Source organism: Elephantulus edwardii, unplaced genomic scaffold (assembly GCF_000299155.1).
Source record: "Elephantulus edwardii isolate Elephantulus edwardi_28Jun2011 unplaced genomic scaffold, EleEdw1.0 scaffold00083, whole genome shotgun sequence".
Classification (NCBI taxonomy): domain Eukaryota; kingdom Metazoa; phylum Chordata; class Mammalia; order Macroscelidea; family Macroscelididae; genus Elephantulus; species Elephantulus edwardii.
The window spans coordinates 4,949,904-4,967,726 of record NW_006399833.1 but is presented as its reverse complement, the minus strand read 5'-3'; the positions used below and the strand labels follow the sequence as shown (position 1 = coordinate 4,967,726).

The window sequence follows — 17,823 nt, the reverse complement described above, 5'->3', positions numbered from 1 at the left end:
CTTGCTTAGTTATCCGATTTTCACAGTAGTGATTGTATGCAGTGTTTGTCCTTATAAAGCTGAGTTAGTCCACTCAACATAATGCTCTCTCGACTCTCCTATGTTATATGATATTTTACAAACTTGTTATTCATTGTTGTTGTTGTGCACCAATGAGTTGGAACCAACCCACAGCTGACCCTCTAGCAGGTATTCAGAGGCATTTAGTCACATGAGAGGAGATTGCCCATCCTTTTCCTGTGCAGCAGCTGGTGGCCTCTTACTGCATGCCTTTGGGATTGCAGCACAGCTTCTCATTAGTGCTGCATAATACTCAATTGTGTGAATGTACTGCCATTTCTCAGAAGTGTACAGAATCCTACAGGGCCTCCACAAGAAAAAGACTGATAATCACAATATGGGCAAAAGTCATGAAAAGACTCTTCACAAAAGAGGTCATTCAGGTGGCCAAGAAACACATGAGGAAATGTTCAAAATTAGTAGCAGAGAGATGCAAATCAAAACCACAATGAGATAACATCTGACCCCAACAGCAGTAGCAAAGTTTAATAGGACAGCAAACAAATCGTGGAGAGGAGATAGAGAGATTCTTATGCATTGCTGATGGGATTGCAAAATGATAAAACCGTTATGAAGGGTAGTTTGGCAATTTCCTCAAACCACTGAATATAGAAACTCCATATGACCCAGCTATTCCACTGCTAGGAATATATCCAAAGGAAATCAGAGCTGAGACACAAATGAAGATTGTACACCTATGTTCATAGAAGTGTTATTCACAATAGCAAGAAAATGCAAACAGTCCAAATGCCCATGGGGAGCTTTTGTCAACTTGAATCTCAAAAAATTCAAGTTGCCCTTCTTCTTTATCCTCAAGGAGGATATAGGAGGTTTTACTCCGAAGGTTTTCTTTGGCTTAAGATGAGCTACAACTTCTTCAATTTTAACACCACCTCAATTTCCCTAGGAGACCTAGGCCAAACACTTGAAATTCGTGGTAGCCCTGGACTGAAGGGACAACCTGGGGATTCTGGACTTGAAGGTAAGGCTGCTGTGCTTTTTGGATCGTATGTTTCATAGCTTCCTCCAAGCTAAGGTATGGAAGGAATTTGGGCATCCAAGTTCTGCAACATCTATCCAGTGCAGGAAGAGTGCTCCCTGATCTGTGTCTGCTCACAGCAGCCCAGAGTTTTCCCAGGCAAGGCAGCCTGCTGTCCCTTTACAAAAAAGACAGCTTTGGGCTAATGGCATACACCCACTTAGTGTGCTAGATAGTTACCTAACCTGAGCTTCTTAAACATTGCCACCCACAGCTTCTGATTCTAGGGGCACACAAGCCAGTTTCACTTACTTTTAATTGGGGTCACACCTTGGGCAAATGTGTCACAATCCTTTTCAGACTTTCTTCATTCGGCTGAATAACCCCAGCTATCCAGCACCCTCAGTTCAAGATGATTTCACCTTCCTGCTAATTCTCTCCCATTTCCTGAAACATAACCTGATCATTAGTCAGCACTTTCCTTGGTGTGTAGGTGTCAAAGGACACGATGGTCCCGTTGGTGATGTGGGTTTACCAGGAAGCAAAGGTGAAAATGGAAAAGATGGAATCTCTGGAAACACTGGCCTGCCTGGCTCTCCAGGTACCATTCCACAGGATAATTTTATTTCTTTTTTTTATCAGAACAAGTTAGGATTCATTCCAAGCTATGCCTCATGCCTTGGCTTCACTTTCAGGACTTCCTGGGATTGCAGGACCAAGAGGACATCAGGGATTTCCAGGTTCTCCTGGTCGTCAAGGTGCAATTGGACCCCTCGGACACCCTGGCCTAGTAGGACCTAAAGGTTTGTATATTTGGAAGTGGGCAGTGGAGGAAAATATCCTTCCTTCCAAAAGGACCTCAACTACTTTGCTTTTGGAGATGCTAGATGATGATATAGGAGCTCTGGTAGTGTGTTACGTGTTTAGCTGCTAACCATAAAGTCAGTGGTTCAAATCCACAAGCTACTCCACAGGAGAAAGGTGGTCAGTCTCCTCCTATAAAGAGTTACAGCTATGGAAACTGATGGAGGGTCACCATGTGTTAGAAGCAACTCGATGGCAGTGGGGAGATGAGGAAAAGCCACACCCAGAGGAGTTATTGATGGGATGGAGGGATAGTGGGAAAGAAGGAGATAGGAAGAAAAAGGGCAGGCCTAAATAGGAATAGAAGAACATGGAATCCATGAAGAGAAGAGAAAATCCATGCAGAAAAGTCATTGCTCCACCGTATGAAGCCTTTTCCTGACTTGGACATCAGGGAGTGAGTATCTGGAACCAGTCTGGCAAGTCAAGTCCTTGGCATTCTGAATTCTTCTTGAAGACATCTCTCCAGTTAGTTATTGGTGAGGCCATTCAAAGCCCTGTTGATCTCTGATAAGTGTCACGAGAAATCTAGGGTTGGGTGGCCAGGTAATGCCTCAGAAAAGACTACAACCTTTAAAAAGAAGATGTTGAAGTGTCCTTGGGGACAGGTTGTGACCCCTTGCTGCGCCCTTTTGACTCCTTATGACACAGAGTTGCTGAAGCCATTTCTGCCCTTCTGTCTTCATAGGCCTCCCTGGATACCCCGGCTTAAATGGCTTAAATGGACTTCCAGGGACCAAAGGTGCCCGTGGTACTACAGGTAAGAATGTCTACCTCCCTCCCAAGACTGAAGAGGAATGAGCTAGGCTTCCAGAACCCTGGCCAGCCATGAGTTCTCCACTGAAGTCTATTACATGTGCTTGAACTCCTAAATCTCCAACTGAAGGTCCCTTGACGTGGCCAGGAAAGAAGATGGAGCTTGGCTTAGCCAAATGAGCTGTTACTTCAGCAGTCCATCTCTGGTGTCAGTGGGGCAGGCTTCCAATAATGTGAGGTAAACATGAGACACTCACCCCCACTGAATTCTGTCCCCCTTTCTCTGCATCTCGTCCTAGGATCAAGTATAACTGGTGTGCCTGGACCTGCCGGACTGCCTGGACCCAAAGGAGAGCAAGGTCCTCCAGGCACTGGTATTGGAGAACCAGGAAAATCAGGAGTGAGGGGACCAAAAGGTGGCCGAGGTAAGGGAGTGCAGGTCAGGTCTGCAGAAGCTGAGGGAGCCAAGAGTCGATCCTGGGGGTCATGTAGCTCACAAGCTTGAGTTATGTAGGTCCTTATATCTCTGAGAGCTTGAAACCTAGAGAGGCTGACCCAGAGAGGCTGTTGTGAAAGAGAGAATAGACTATGAGGGGTGTCAGGAAACAGTTCAATAGGTTCCCTCTAGCCTCCACAATCACTTATTGACTTAAGGCCTGTCTTATATTCAAGGCCAGTGTTTCATTGTCTTAAGAAATAAGGTGTTTCCATTTAGTGAAAAGTCTTCTAGAATGTTCTTTGTCTCTCATGCCTGGCCATGGAAAGACAAAGTGACTATGGGGGTGGGGGGAACCCCATGGCTATGAAGTTAAATGTCTCCTCAGGACAGTACTTGTTACATTTTTTTATTGGCCTCAGTCTCTGCTCCTGACTCACCAAAATGCCCGAGATCCTTTTTCTGAGCCTCTATTTCCTAGTAATTCCTCTCAAACAACAGGAATGAATCCTGATTCTTTTTCTTTCCCTAGGATGTCCTGAAGACCCAGGTAGCTTCCACTCAATGTAATGTAGAAAGAGAATTCCATGTAGCATCAGGGTTAAGTTCAGGCTTTGAAATCAGACCAGCTGGGCTCCAATTCCAGTTTTGCCTCTGTATGATCTGGAACAAAGAAGTTACTTAACCCTCAACTCCAAATAAACTGTTAGTTGCCTTGTTCTGTAAAATGGTCATAATACGAGAACTTACCTCATAGGATTGATGAGAAATCCGTGAGAAGTAAGATGATTTGCCTAAAAGAACTTAGCCTACAAGCTGACAAATAATAGATTCTCAAGAGGTACCAGTTGTTGTATCATTACATGTTACCTGGGGAAAACATACTTGCAAAATGTCCCATGCCTAATAGACTTTGTTATATGCATGTTTGCAGTGTGTGTGTGTGTGTGTGTGTGTGTGTGTGCACGCACACACACTTTTCAGGAACTGTATCCAAACACTAATTCATTTACTGCTGCATTTTGCCTGCGTGCATCTGTTGTTTCTGTGTTTATGCTTTCCTTTGGTCTGGACCAAGCTTTTATTTTCTAAAAGCTGGCAGATTCTCCAGAGGAAGGACCAGAAGTGGAATCCAAGCCTCTTTGGGGCAGGGGAAGAGGGGAGGTGGCAAAAAAGGGGCAGAGGGCAAATTGTGTGGTTTCTTTCAAATGTGAGAGAGAAAAGAACAAGAAGTAGAGATGTGAGGACTTTTCCCTTCCGATTTTCAAACCCTGACAATGAACAATTCGTTTACTTTAACTATCTGAGGTAATAAAATTGGAATTATTAGGGCTGTCACCACTATATGTCAAGATGGATAAATCTCAGGGACATAGTGTTTTGTTGCACAACAGAAAAAAGCAATTGAAGAGGAAGACACTTGGTTTAATTGTAGCCCTAACTGTTCAAACATCAGCCAAACCAAGTGATGTATCATTTGTCATTCTTGTTAGGTGCTATCGAGTTGAGCACAACTCACAGAAACCCTATGAAGAACAGAAATGAACCCTGTCCTATTCTGTGTCATCCTCACAATCTCTCACACATTTGAACCCATTGCCACAGCCGCTGTGTCAATGTGATGGTGTTAGGTGCCATCGAGTCAGAACTTATAGCATCCCTAGGAACAACAGACCTGAATCCTGTCCTATCCTGTGCCATCCTCACTATCTCTGACACACTTGACCCCATTGCTGCAGTCAAGGGAATGGTGAACACAATAAATGCAAGTGTGTTGGCCTCTGAGTAGATTCCAAGGTGAGGCAAATATCTTGCACTGTACAGTTTTGAACCAAAAGGTCGCCAGTTCAAATCCACCCAGAAGTGCCATGGAAGAAAGGCCTGGCAACCTACTTCTGTAAGATTATAACCATTGAAAATCCTATTATGGAGCTCAATTTTACTCTGACATACATAAAGCCACCATGAGTTGGAGTCAACTCAACAGCAGTGATTTGATTTTGTTCTATCATCTATCTGTCTGTCTATCTATCTATCTATCTATCTATCTATCTATCATCTATCTGCCTTTGAGAGGGAAAGATTGGGTTGGGATCCCTAGTGAGCATGAAGGGAACAAATCAAAGGCGATGCTGTCTATTTTTTCTTCAATCTGTGTTTGGAACATAGGTGTTTAATTTTTTCCTAGCTTATTCTTTACCTATGATTTATAAATGTCCTGTTGCTTCCTCTCAGTAGCTAATCAAAACAATCTATTTACAAAGAGAGTGAATATCACCTTCCCCACAGGAACCTACCTTTGACTTGTTAATATGAAGGTAATAAGTAGATTTAACCCTAAAGAAATGCCACGGAGCAATACCTATCCTTGCCACACCTTTATAGAAATCACTTTCAATTACACTGTTTATCATATTCTGCTGAAAGAATATGGAAGGGTAAATTTGGGAATTTGTTCCTCAAACTCACTGATGTATGGAAAATGCACTTTGCATTTGCATCTGCTCATTCAAAGTGGTGTGTGTGTGTGTGTGTGTGTGTGTGTGTGTGTGTGAAATATGTATATAACAAAATATTTATCACTTCAGCATTCTTTACAAAGTGACTTAACTTGTGTTCATCAGCATCAGCCTAACAGAAGCTCGGTGTAAGCCCTTTTATTCTTAATTAAGGAAAACCATGAGCAAGCCTTTATTTCTGATTTGATAATGTATTGGTACAATTTTAAAATAAAATAAAAATTTAAAAAAAAACTGGTAAGGAGAGGAGGAGGAGGTGGCTCCAAAAATATTCCTGGGAAATTCTTACACCCTCTGTGCTGCTTATATATGCTCTATATGCTAAGTGGTGTCTTATTTATTGACTTGACATAATTTTAGCTTCTCTCTATACTATATAAACAGCCCTGCTGGCATAATTGGTAGCATGCCGGGCTGCGAACCAAAAGGTTGACAGTTCAAGTCCACTGACAACTACATGAGAGAAAGATGGGCTGTTTCCTCTCATAAAGATTCACAACCATGGAAACCCGTTGGAGGGAGTCAAAACCAGCTCTGCAGCAGTGGGTTTGGTTTATATATTCTATAAAAGGATCCCTGGTGATGCAGTGATTTGGCACTGGGCTGTTTACTTTTATGTCAGTAGTTTGAACACACCAAGCACTCAATGGGAGAAATTTGATGCAGCGATCTGTTCCCAGAAGGATTTAGAGCCTCAGACACCCTATAGGGCAGTTCTCCTGTGTTCTGTAGAGGCCCTATGAGCTGGAATGGACTAAATCACAATGTTCTTGTTTTTATATAGCTATGGTGGCCTAGTGCTCAGGCTATTCGTTCATAGGGTCGCTATGAGTCGTCTACGACTCGACCACATTAAACAACAACAACAACATGGTGACCTAGTCTCTGTAGATGTTCATTGAAATGAAAAATAAACAACCTAAATTAAAAAGAAAAAAAAAAGTTGCCCTGCTCTCCCAAAAGCAAGCTGTTCAAGGCCACCAGCTGTTTCATGGGAGAAGGATGAGCCATCTCCTCCTGTGCGATTAACTGCCCAGGATGGTACTACACACACACACACACACACACACACACACACACACACACACATATGTATAAATATACATAAAGCTATAGTCTCAGAAAAGAAAGCATATATTGTGTCTTTCTTTTCAAATATTAATCCTTGTGAAAAAGAAAATAGCTGAACGGCTCCCCAAGATATAGCTGATGATACTATCTAGTGTCATGTGGCTGTACACCTAAGTTTTCCGTGCTTGCTTCTTCCCCTCCCCCCCCCGTTTTAAATATCAGCTGGATAATTGAGGGGTCTGTTTTCTCCAAAAATACTTCTTCAGCAGTTTATTAGCTAGATAATGAGCTGTTAATAAAGCACCTGAATGCACCATTCTGCTATCTTCCTTTACAAGTTTTCATGGATTTATGTCTTGTGTGAATGTAAGATGAGAAGTTTGACCCCCTTTTTTAATTTTTCTGGTCACAGATAAGGATAAAATTCAACAGTAGTATCTTTGAACTGTGTCACAAACAGAAAAGCTCAACAATCTCAACCATTAGTTTACCAATCAGTTTGAATCTATTTCACTTCATTTGAATATCTGCTAGAATGCATAAAATAATAGCTATATTTGTTCCACACTACACACTAATATGAACTTCCACCTTTGTATAGATTGCTTTGATGTATTCTGCCATTAAGATTACATGTGCTTGACATGTGAATAGGAAATAAATTTCCTATAATCTGAAATTTGGGGTCTGAACATATTACAATAGAAATCACTCCACAAACAAGAAAACATGTGAAGTGGCTTTAAAAGTTAAGCAAACAATTATTGTTGTTGTTCTTAGTGGAGTCGAGTGTGACTCTTAGTAACCCTTCAAACAAAAGATCTGAACCCTGTGCTACCCTGCACCGTCCTTACATTTTCTGACACACAAGAGCCCCTTGTAGCAGTCATCTCACTGTGTCAGTCCACTGAACTAAGGGTCTTCCTTTCCTTCGCCGACCCTACACACTTCCCAACATCATGTCCCTCTCCAAGGAATAGCCCCTCCTAGCAACATGGCCAAAGTATGTGAGGCAAAAGCCTCATCATTCTTGCCTTCAAAGAGCACTCCCGTCTGCACCCTCTCCAAGACAGACCTGTTTGTTCTCCTGGCCGTCCATGGAATGTCCAGTGCTACTTCAATAAATGATTATTGTCTTTTGCCAGAAAGGTGGGGAAGGGACTTAATACAGACATGTTTGTTTTACACAAATAAAACAAAATCTGAAAAGCACTTAAATGATCAACAGAAGAAGATTGATCTGGAAAAGCATTTAAATGATCAATAAAACATTGATTCCCAGTTTTCCAGTAGCCCGAGAAGGTAGAGGAGGCAAAAAGACCCTTGCTGGCCTCCATTTTGATAGGCTTGATGTCTGTTCTGTCCTATCGGATCCTGCGTCCCTCCGCTGTCTGTCACCTTCTTTGTGCAGCATCAGATATAACTGGCTATCTTACAAAATGTGTTCTGATGATGGCAGTGGGTTTGGAAACACTTTGGGAGACTTGAATTCCTCGTGTTGCTGCCATGTCTTCTTTCCTTTCGAATTCAGGGCAAATTTGCAACAGCCTCAAATATTGCCACCATCAGTAACTTTGGGAAGCCTATCAAAATTCAGCTCTGGGCCGGGTGGGGTGGGGTGTGTTGGAGGGAGAGCTTCAGTCAACCTTTGTCACCTGTGCGTCTGTGCGTTTGATCAGAAGGGAGGTGGGATGATGGGTAGAAGAGCCCTCTCCTGGTGGTGTCAGGTATGACTCCTGCTTAATGGCTTCTGATTTCTAAATGTGAACCATTTTCTCTCAGAGCGCCTGGTCTTTTCCTGGACCCATGAAGCCCATTTAGCCCCCTCTTTTAAAATTTATTTGCAGGTTTCCCTGGTCTCCAAGGCCCTGCTGGCCTCCCCGGTGCCCCAGGCATCTCCTTGCCCTCAGCCATAGCAGGACAGCCTGGTGACCCCGGGCGACCAGGCCTAGATGGAGAACGAGGTAAAGACAGGAAGCCCAAAAGAGGGATGATGGGGCAGCCCTGTACATACTCCATCCTTACTTCTGTGGACCTGCTTAGCTCCATATTGCTCCCTTCAGCAGGCATTCAGGGGACTAGAATGAATAGCAATGAAAGGGTTTGGGAAGCTTGGACACTGAAACCCCACTGCTTTGGCTTCCTGTCAGTCCTGAGTCTTTCAGTAGCGACCACTTCTTGCTTTATCTACCCTCTCATCCCTCCCTGGAGCTCTGGTAAGGAGCTGCATTGCCAGCCCAAAAAGGCATGTGGTTCAAATCTACCAGCTGGTCCACAAAAGAAAGATGGGGATTCTCCCTTCATACTGCCTCAGAAAACCCGCTGGAGGGGTCAGCTTTGGGTTGGTTTCAACTTGAGAGTACATAACAACAACATCCCTCCCTGATCTTATCCCTAGGCCGCCCAGGGCCTCCTGGACCCCCAGGTCCCACTGGGCCATCCTCAGATCAAGGTGACTCTGGAGCCCCTGGCTTCCCTGGAATTCCTGGTCCTCAAGGGCTTAAGGGAGATCAAGGAATCCCAGGCTTCTCTGGCCTGCCTGGAGAGCTAGGAATGAAAGGTATGACTGTTTGGCTGTCTGTCTCCCCTAGTCTACAGTTAGAGCTAGTCCCTTCCTGCAGCCACCTGAAGAAAGACCAACTCAAAATGCTACCCTCAGCCATTCACACTCCCCCTCCCCTGCTCCCATTGCCAGACCCTGACTTGCTTCCCTTTGGACTTTGCCAGGCATGAGAGGTGAGCCTGGCTTCATGGGGACTCCAGGCAAGGTTGGGCCACATGGAGACCCAGGACTTCCCGGGATGAAAGGAAAGGCAGGGCCAAGAGGTGAGTTGAGAGCATGTACTGGGCTGATACTGAGCTCCAGGGAAGGGCGCTGCATAAGATTCTTTCATGAGCCACTGTCCACCTTGCCAAGATAGCCTGGATGCCTGAAACAGCTGGATCCAGCTATTGTGGAGATGTGGTTTCTCTACTTTGGGGAGACAGGATAAGAAGTTTGAAGGCCACTGCTGCTTTGATGCCCTGCATCCTGTCCCTTGACCTCGTCTCTCTGCATTAGTTCTATGCCTGTGGCAGTTGAGATACATTTTGATCACCAGCCACCCATTTGCTCAATCCAGAGCTGAAAGCTGCTTGCTATCAACACCACCCATACGCTCACACACACCCAATCCATCAGCAAGCCCTGAGGGTCCTATCTCCTAAATGTGCCTTCCATTCCTTCACCTCTCATCACCTCTACCACTACCACCTAGAGCCAAACCTCCACCATGCCTCACATGAACCACTGCGATGGCCTGCTAATGGTCTCTCTGCTTCCTACCTCCCTAGCAATCATTTCTCCACACAACAGCCTGGGAATTCTTGTAAGACAGAAATCACCCAATGCCAAACTCAGATGCCTTCCTCTTAATCTTCATTGCCAGCTCCCCTCCCTCTGGTGCTCACTGTGCTCCTGCCACACTGGCTCCTTTAAGTGATCAAAAACTGCCACGGGACCTTTGCACATGCCAGAAGTGCTTCCTAAAATGCTCTTGCACACTGCTTTTCAAATGACTAGTTCCTTCTAATGTTTTAAAGATCTCAACCCAGCTGACACCACTTGTGATCACCCTCTCTAAAGCACACCTACCCTGGCTTCTTCCTCCCCTGCTGTCTGTTTCCTTCAGAACACTTCTCAAAACTTGCAGTAAGAGTATGGTGTCTGTACGGTTATACCTTTTCCAGCTTTATCACTAGATCATAGTCTCTGCAAGGGTTGGTCTTAGTCACTCCTCTGTCCCCATATCTACCAGGCACCTGGTACATAGCAGTCATTCCAATATTCAATGAACAAGAAAGCAAAATTACATGTTTGACTCCCATTATTAAGTCAGATGGCAGAGTTTGGGATCCCAGGGGTTGCCAGCTAAGCCTCTGAGGTCGACCACATCCCCAGTCTCCTTGCCAAAGCATCTTGACCAGTAATTGAGCAAACCAACAGCTCAGGTCAGGAGTAAAGGCTCAGCCCTCTCTTTCTAAAACACACTTATTCATTTCCTGGGCTAGACCCTGGAGGAGGTAGCATGAATATGTCCCAGACCTTGCCCTCAAGCAGCTACAACAGCAACCGAAAGGCTGATGAGGTGTTCTGTAAAGGGTGGCCAAGAGCTATCCTGAGCTAGAAATGCCTGGGGCCGGCTCCCAATGAGAGTTGTTGTTGATTGCCTTAGAGTCGAGCATGACTCATAGCAACTCTGTGAACAAAATGCCTGAAACCTTTCTACAACAATCGACATCTATCAAAGTTCATAGAGTTTCCGGAGACATGTTGTTTAGGAAGTGGATGCCATTCCTGCTTCCAACCAATAAAGAATAATGGTTAGAAAACCCTATGGAGAAGTCCAACTCTGTCATGTAGAGTTGCTATGAGGACTGGCGTGCAGAGCCCAGAGCTTCCGGTTGAAGGCAGCTAGGAAGGCTCTGGGACGCCCCCTGGTGGATTTCTCCTCTTTCCTCAGTCCGACACTTTCTTTTTCCCTATCTCCCCACAGGGTTTTCTGGCCCCCGAGGTGTTCCTGGACAAACACCAGTCACAGAAGCCATCCAGGCTCCTTCGGGACCTCTGGGTCTCCCAGGCATTGATGGCATCCCTGGCCTTGTGGGGGACCCTGGGGTTCAAGGCCCTGTAGGACAACAAGGTGAGAAAGCGGCCAGCGGAAGAGGGGCACTTCTCAGGAAGCTGGCACTTGAAACAGGCATTTTAGAACCCCAAGAGTGCGTTAGTTGTCTCTTTTGGCCCTGGTTACTGTATTTCTGACACAAGGAGATAGCAATTGTCCTGCATACTTCCTAGGATTGTTTGGAGGATGAGAGGAGAAAATGGCGTGGAAGGGCTGAGAGTACTATCCCATCGTAGAGATGCTTGGGTCTTGAATTTAGGCCTAGGCCAGGGTGGTTCACTTGGCCTGCAGCTCCGTTTGCACATAACATTGACAGCTAGTTCGCCCTCTCCTGGTGAGTCATGGATACGGCACATGGCCCCTCTGGTGTGGGCTCCTGGGGACTCCCCATCATGATTATCTTCTGTGTGCCATTTCTCTTTGTAGGTTCAAAAGGTTTACCTGGCATCTCTGGCAAAGACGGTCCCAGCGGGCTCCCAGGCCCACCTGGAATTCCTGGCGATCCTGGTGTCCCTGGACTGCAAGGTCCTCCCGGATTTGAAGGTCTGGTGACTGATGTCAGTACTAGGGGGCAGAGGGCATCTGTGCGGATTTGTGGTTGGAGGAGTCTAGGACTCAAGTCTGAGATTCAGTAAACCTGGTGGTCACGCCGGACATTTGTTAGGCACTGTTGAGTCGACCACGACTCATAGCAACCCTATGAGAGAGCAACAGACCCGAATCTTGGCTCGTTCCTGTGCCATCCTCACATTCTCAAACCTATTGCTGAAGTCATGATGTCAAGACATCTCCTTGAGGGTCTTTCTTTCTCTGACCCTATTGCTAGACATGGAAAAGGCTACAAAACTGTGCTCCAACCCACTTAAGCCTCACTACTCTCTGAGCTTGTGAAAAGGATGCCCTACATTATAGAAGGCAAGACTCTTTGAAAGCCACTTCTGAATTCTCTTCTAGTTCTTAAGACCTATGATTCCATGGCCCCTTGCCTTGCCCTCCCCTTTTTTCCATTCTAGGATGGGAAGAGGGTGGTTCAAGGGATAAGAAAATTTAAGATACCTCTGCCACGTAATTCTCATTTTACATACTGGATGGCAAATCAGTTATACTGAGCATGGTGGGGAAAGTACTCTTAACTATAAGTTGCTTAACTATATGCAGGAGAAGACAGCATGATTTTGTCATTACTAATCTTAAAGACCTTGGATCAGATGGACAGACACAGTGACTGTGGCACTAGGGTCAGGTGTGTCAGACATGGTGAACTTAGCTCAGGTTAGGGCAAGGTTCAGGACCTTTGTTGATAGGATCGCCATTGCTCAAAGTTGGCTCGATGGCATGTAACAACCACAACAGTCTTTTTTTTAAAAAATATTTTAAAATTTTATTATTTTGTGTGTGTGTACCGTCAAATCAGATCTGACTGGTACAGGAGGAGATTGTCCCTCCTTCTCCAGCAGAGCATCTGGCGGATTTAAACCGAGTACCTCTGGAATTGCAGTGCAGCTTCTTGCCACTAGGCCACTAGAGCTCCCTAACAACAGTCTTAATGCATAGTGAGCTCTGGTGGCCTAGTGCTAAGGAGTGGCGTTGGCAAGGTTGACAAGACAGGCAGTTTGAATCCACCAGCTGCTCTGAGGAAGAATGATGGGCAATCTCCTCCTGTGTGATTTATAGCCTCTGAAAACCACTGGAGGGTTGGCTATGGGTTAGTTCCAACTCAACAGCACATAACAAAAACAATCTTAATTTAAGGAACACTGATGGCATAGTCCATAGTGAGTTGGGCTGCTAAGCCTAAAGCGGTACCTCTCTGCCAGTTCAAATCCACCAGTTGCTCTGTGAGAGAAAGATGGTCAATCCCCTCCTGTGCGATTTACAACCTCTTGAAAACCTGCTGAAGAGTCAGTTATGAATTGTTTTCTACTTGACAGCAATGAGTCATGTTGTGAATCTTCCCACCCCCAAAAAGAATGTCTTTTATTAAAAAATTCTTTTTCCTCATGATTTAATGAAACTAACCATTGTTCTATATTAAAAAAAAATATACTGGTTTACTTACAAAGTTCATATACATTGTTTTTCACACTGGATCTTTCCCCATTCCTTTCCCCACCTTTCCCTCCACCCATCAAATTGTGCAACCCTGTTACGAAGTCCTCCTGCCCATCCTCACCCTTCTGCTCCCTCCACTCTCGTCCCCGTTTCGATCCGCATACACATTCTATAATAATGGTCTTATACAGTATATTGTGAATCTTAACGCACCTGACAGTTAACCAAAAGATTGAAAATGCAAGTCTGCCCAGAGGTGCCTTGGAAGAAAGTCTAGGCGATTTACTCCTTAAAAAAAACCCCACCCATTAAAAAAAAATAAATAAAACCAAACAAACAAAACCCAAAAACAAACAAAAAAAAACAAGCCCAAAGCAATAAACCACCCATTGCAAACCCCATGGAGTCAAGTTCTCTTCTGGCACACATCCCAATGTCAAGGACATGATAACAACTGGCTTTAGGTTCCCCCCCTAGTTTAATTCCCAGGCAATTCCTTTTCCCTTAGGAGCCCTGCAAAGGGTTGATGGTTCAAACCCACTCAGCAAATCTGAGAAAGACTTGACAGTAGGCTCCTATAAAAATAACTGGCTAGAAAAATCCTATGGGGAAACCTTACCCCATCATGTGGTTTGCTATTAGTAGAAAATAGACTCAAAAGCAATCACTAACCAGTTTTCCCCATAAAGGCCTGTAACATTGAGCCTGAGAACCATATTACCCTGCCCCTCAGAGTCTCTAAGGCACAGTGGCGGTGGGAGGAATGCAGGATAACACACTTGCTAAAAGGGGCTTTGAAGCTGGGGACCTCTGAGCTGGAGTCCCAGCTCCTGTACTTACTCCTAGTAATGTGACTTCTGAGCCTCGATTTTCTTATCTGCATATTGGGAGTGGTAGTAGTAGAATCATCTCTGATTTGTCACGGGGACTGGGTGAGATAATGTGTGTAGATCGCGTGTCTTGCACAATAGCTCACCCACCCCTTGTCATGCTCTGTCCCTCTCAGGAGCTCCAGGGAAGCAGGGCCCCTTTGGGAGGCCTGGGATGCCTGGCCAGAGCGTGAATGTGGGCTACACCTTGGTGAAGCACAGCCAATCAGAGCAAGTGCCCCTGTGCCCCATCGGGATGAAACAGCTATGGGTGGGTTACAGCTTGCTGTTTGTGGAGGGGCAGGAGAAAGCCCACAACCAGGACCTGGGTAAGTATCATCTGTTGCCATGGGGACCAAGAGCCAACACCCTCTCCCCTCTCACGCCTGGGTAGGGTGTGACTTGCTAGCTCTGGAGCCAGGAATATCTGCATTCAAATATTAGCTGGGCCACTTACAAGCTATGTATGTCCCCTCGTAAGTTATTCACCCTCTTAAGCTTCAGCATCCTCGTTAACAGAATAAGACTAATTCTAGCACCTACCCTGAGATAATGTGAATCCCCAAACATAAAATGCTGAGCATAATGTTTGGCATCTACTATGCATTTATTAAGTATTATTAGTATGTATGTGTTATTAGTGCTATGCATTTGTTACGTGAACCTGCAGGCCATAAGGGTTGCCAAAAAATGCATTGTATTAACCACATGGATACTGACTCGATGATGCAGTCCATCCAATGCAGGTTTTCCAAAGCAGACTAATTTGGGAAGCATTATTGGCCCTTTTCAGTATCAGACTTAGGTCAGCGTAGTAAGCAATCTGATGGCCTCTCAGATGACCCTGACAATTTAAAGGGAGAGAGATGGGCACTTGCCTACTGCAACAATTTACAGCCCCTAAAAACCCACTGGAGAGTCTGTTATGAGTCTGTTCCAAGTCAACAGCAATAAGAGAGAGACAAACAGATGGATAGCCAAGTGTGCTGACACTTAGAGGCAGAATACCAAATGCAGGTTTTACAGAATCGATTAATTACAGAAACATTATTCTAGTTTAAAAGTCTTCTATTCATTATTCTATAGGGAGCTCCGGTAGTCAGTGCGTAAGGTGTTGTGCTGCTAATCCAAAGGCAAGTGGTTTAAATCCACCAGCTGCTTCATGGGAGAAAAGATGGGCATTCTCCTCCTGTGTGATTGCCTGCCTCTGAACGCCCACTGGAGGGTCAGCTATGAGCCAGTTCAGATTTGATGGCAATGAACAACAATAATAGCATTGATTATTACACTTCATGGGACATTTAAAATAAGTTTGATCAGCAGACGCCAGCATGTTACAAGACTGTAAAGAGAACAGTACCCTGGTCGGGAAATGCAGATCTAAACTCAAACCACCCTATAGTCCAGTCTTGTTGTTTTGTGCCCTTGAGTCACTTGTTACTCTTAGCGACCCTACGTACAACAGCCTAAACTCTGCTTTATCCTGTGCCAATCGCACTGCCTCTGACACACCCATCCCAATTACCCCAGTCACTGAATCAATCCACGTCATAGAGGGCCTTCCCCTCCTGCGCCGTCCCTCCATCCTACTAAGCATGATGCCCCTCTCCAAAGACCTGTCTCTCCTTGCAACATGCCCAAAGTATGTCAGATGAAGCCCCAGGATCCTTGCCTCCAAGGAGCAGCCTGGTTTAACCCTTTCCAGGATGAATATGTTTATTTTCTTGGCAGTCCATGGTACATTCAATACTCTTCTCCAGCACCACAGGTCAAAGGCATCAATTCTCCTTCTCTCCTCCCTAGACATTGTCCAACTCTCTGATGCATAACAAGTGATTGAAAAGACCATAGCCTGTATCAGATGCACCTTAGTCTCCAGAGTGACACCATTGCTCTTCAGTACCCTGGAGACGTCCCTGACCTCTGACTTTCCCATCGCAATACGTTTTTTTAATTTCCTGGCTACTAGTGCCAAGAGTGTTGACCATCGAGCCAAGCAGACTAAAGTTGTTAACAGTCTCAATCTCTTCACCATCCACCCTGATGCTGCCAATTGGTCCAGTGGTGAGAAGCTTTGTCTTCTTGACACTGAACCTCAATCCATATTGAAGGCCGCAGTCCCAGACCCTCAGCAGCAAGCGCCGCAGGTCCTCCTCAGTTTCAGCAAGTAGGGTGTGTCATCTGCATAATGCAGATTATTAATAGATCTTCCACCAATCCTGATACGACACTTCTCTTCATAGAGCCCAGCCTCTTGGATAATCTGTTCTGCATACAGGTTGAAAAGGTGTGGAGACAGGACACATCCCTGTCATACGCCTTTCCCAGTTTTGAACCAGGCTGTGTTTCCTTGCTCTGTTCTGATGACTGCCTCTTGGTCCAAGTATAGGTTTCGCATTAGCACGATTAAGTGTTCTGGGATTCCCATTCTTCTCAGAGTCAGCCACAGTTTGTTGTGATCCACACAGTCAAACACCTTTGCATAATCAATGAAACACAGATAGACATTCTTCTGGTATTAGAAGCCTTAAAGATAACGTGACCCCTCGGTCAAGCCTTAACTGCCTCTCTCACCTTCTCTCCTTGTCAGGGTTTGCTGGCTCCTGCCTGCCCCGTTTCAGCACCATGCCCTTCATCTACTGCAATATCAATGAGGTGTGCCATTATGCCAGACGCAATGACAAGTCCTACTGGCTCTCTACTACCGCTCCTATTCCCATGATGCCTGTTGCCCAGGGCCAGATTCCCCAGTACATCAGCCGCTGCTCAGTGTGTGAGGCGCCTTCACAAGCCATTGCCGTGCATAGCCAGGACATCACCATTCCGCAGTGTCCACTGGGCTGGCGGAGCCTCTGGATCGGATATTCTTTCCTCATGGTAAGTAAGGCCTGGCACCGCCCCACCCCACCCCAGTAGAGAGGCTGAAGGCAGGGAATGCTGGGATATCCCACTGGATTGGTTCCCAGGCTCAGGAGATGCAGTGGTCCTCATATGACCAACCGGAATTTTGAAAGGAAACGCAATGTGCTTGGCCTGGGCTTGGCTAAGGACTGGAAGGCCCAGTTCTGTAGGAAGGGGAGGCAGTGTTGGGTGTGTGTGGAAGGAAGGATTTTCCACCCAATCGTTCAGAGAAAGATTAACTGTGAATCACAGCCCAACACCTAACAGCTTCTCCATGCTTGCTTCCACCAAGGGAAGGTAGAAACATAAACAATGTAGGTGAGTTGGGGAGAGGTCATCCCCCCTTAAGGCCCAATTCTCTGCTCAGACTGGGCATTCTACCCACTCCACACACACCCCTCCCCAGGTCCCTCTGACTATATTGCCATCTCCACTCAAGAAGCTTAATGCTTCCATGTCCTTGCTGTAATTTTGGCAACCTTTCCATTTTAGTGACCAGGAATATGGCTTAGAATAACATCTGTAAGCACAAGTTGGCATCACGTGGGCCCTGGAGTGAGTTTGTGGCAATTTGGGACTGATCAAAGGTCAAGCTAGGGCCATGCTGGTGGGGCAAAGATGTTGTCAGCCACATACAGGAGGCGGTAGTCCC

At 45.5% G+C, this 17,823-nt stretch overlaps 1 protein-coding gene across 1 annotated transcript in view; it reads left to right on the top strand.

The window, feature by feature from the left end:
- COL4A6 (collagen, type IV, alpha 6) overlaps positions 1 to 17,823 on the top strand; it is a 121,135-nt gene that overhangs the window by 100,913 nt on the left and 2,399 nt on the right. Inside the window, exons 31-42 of the mRNA XM_006889949.1 lie at positions 968 to 1,042; positions 1,533 to 1,640; positions 1,735 to 1,842; positions 2,592 to 2,663; positions 2,959 to 3,084; positions 8,533 to 8,649; positions 9,084 to 9,245; positions 9,413 to 9,511; positions 11,221 to 11,367; positions 11,776 to 11,892; positions 14,408 to 14,599; positions 16,861 to 17,147. Coding sequence (XP_006890011.1) covers positions 968 to 1,042; positions 1,533 to 1,640; positions 1,735 to 1,842; positions 2,592 to 2,663; positions 2,959 to 3,084; positions 8,533 to 8,649; positions 9,084 to 9,245; positions 9,413 to 9,511; positions 11,221 to 11,367; positions 11,776 to 11,892; positions 14,408 to 14,599; positions 16,861 to 17,147 — 1,610 coding nt within the window. The remainder of the gene's footprint in view (positions 1 to 967; positions 1,043 to 1,532; positions 1,641 to 1,734; positions 1,843 to 2,591; positions 2,664 to 2,958; positions 3,085 to 8,532; positions 8,650 to 9,083; positions 9,246 to 9,412; positions 9,512 to 11,220; positions 11,368 to 11,775; positions 11,893 to 14,407; positions 14,600 to 16,860; positions 17,148 to 17,823) is intronic.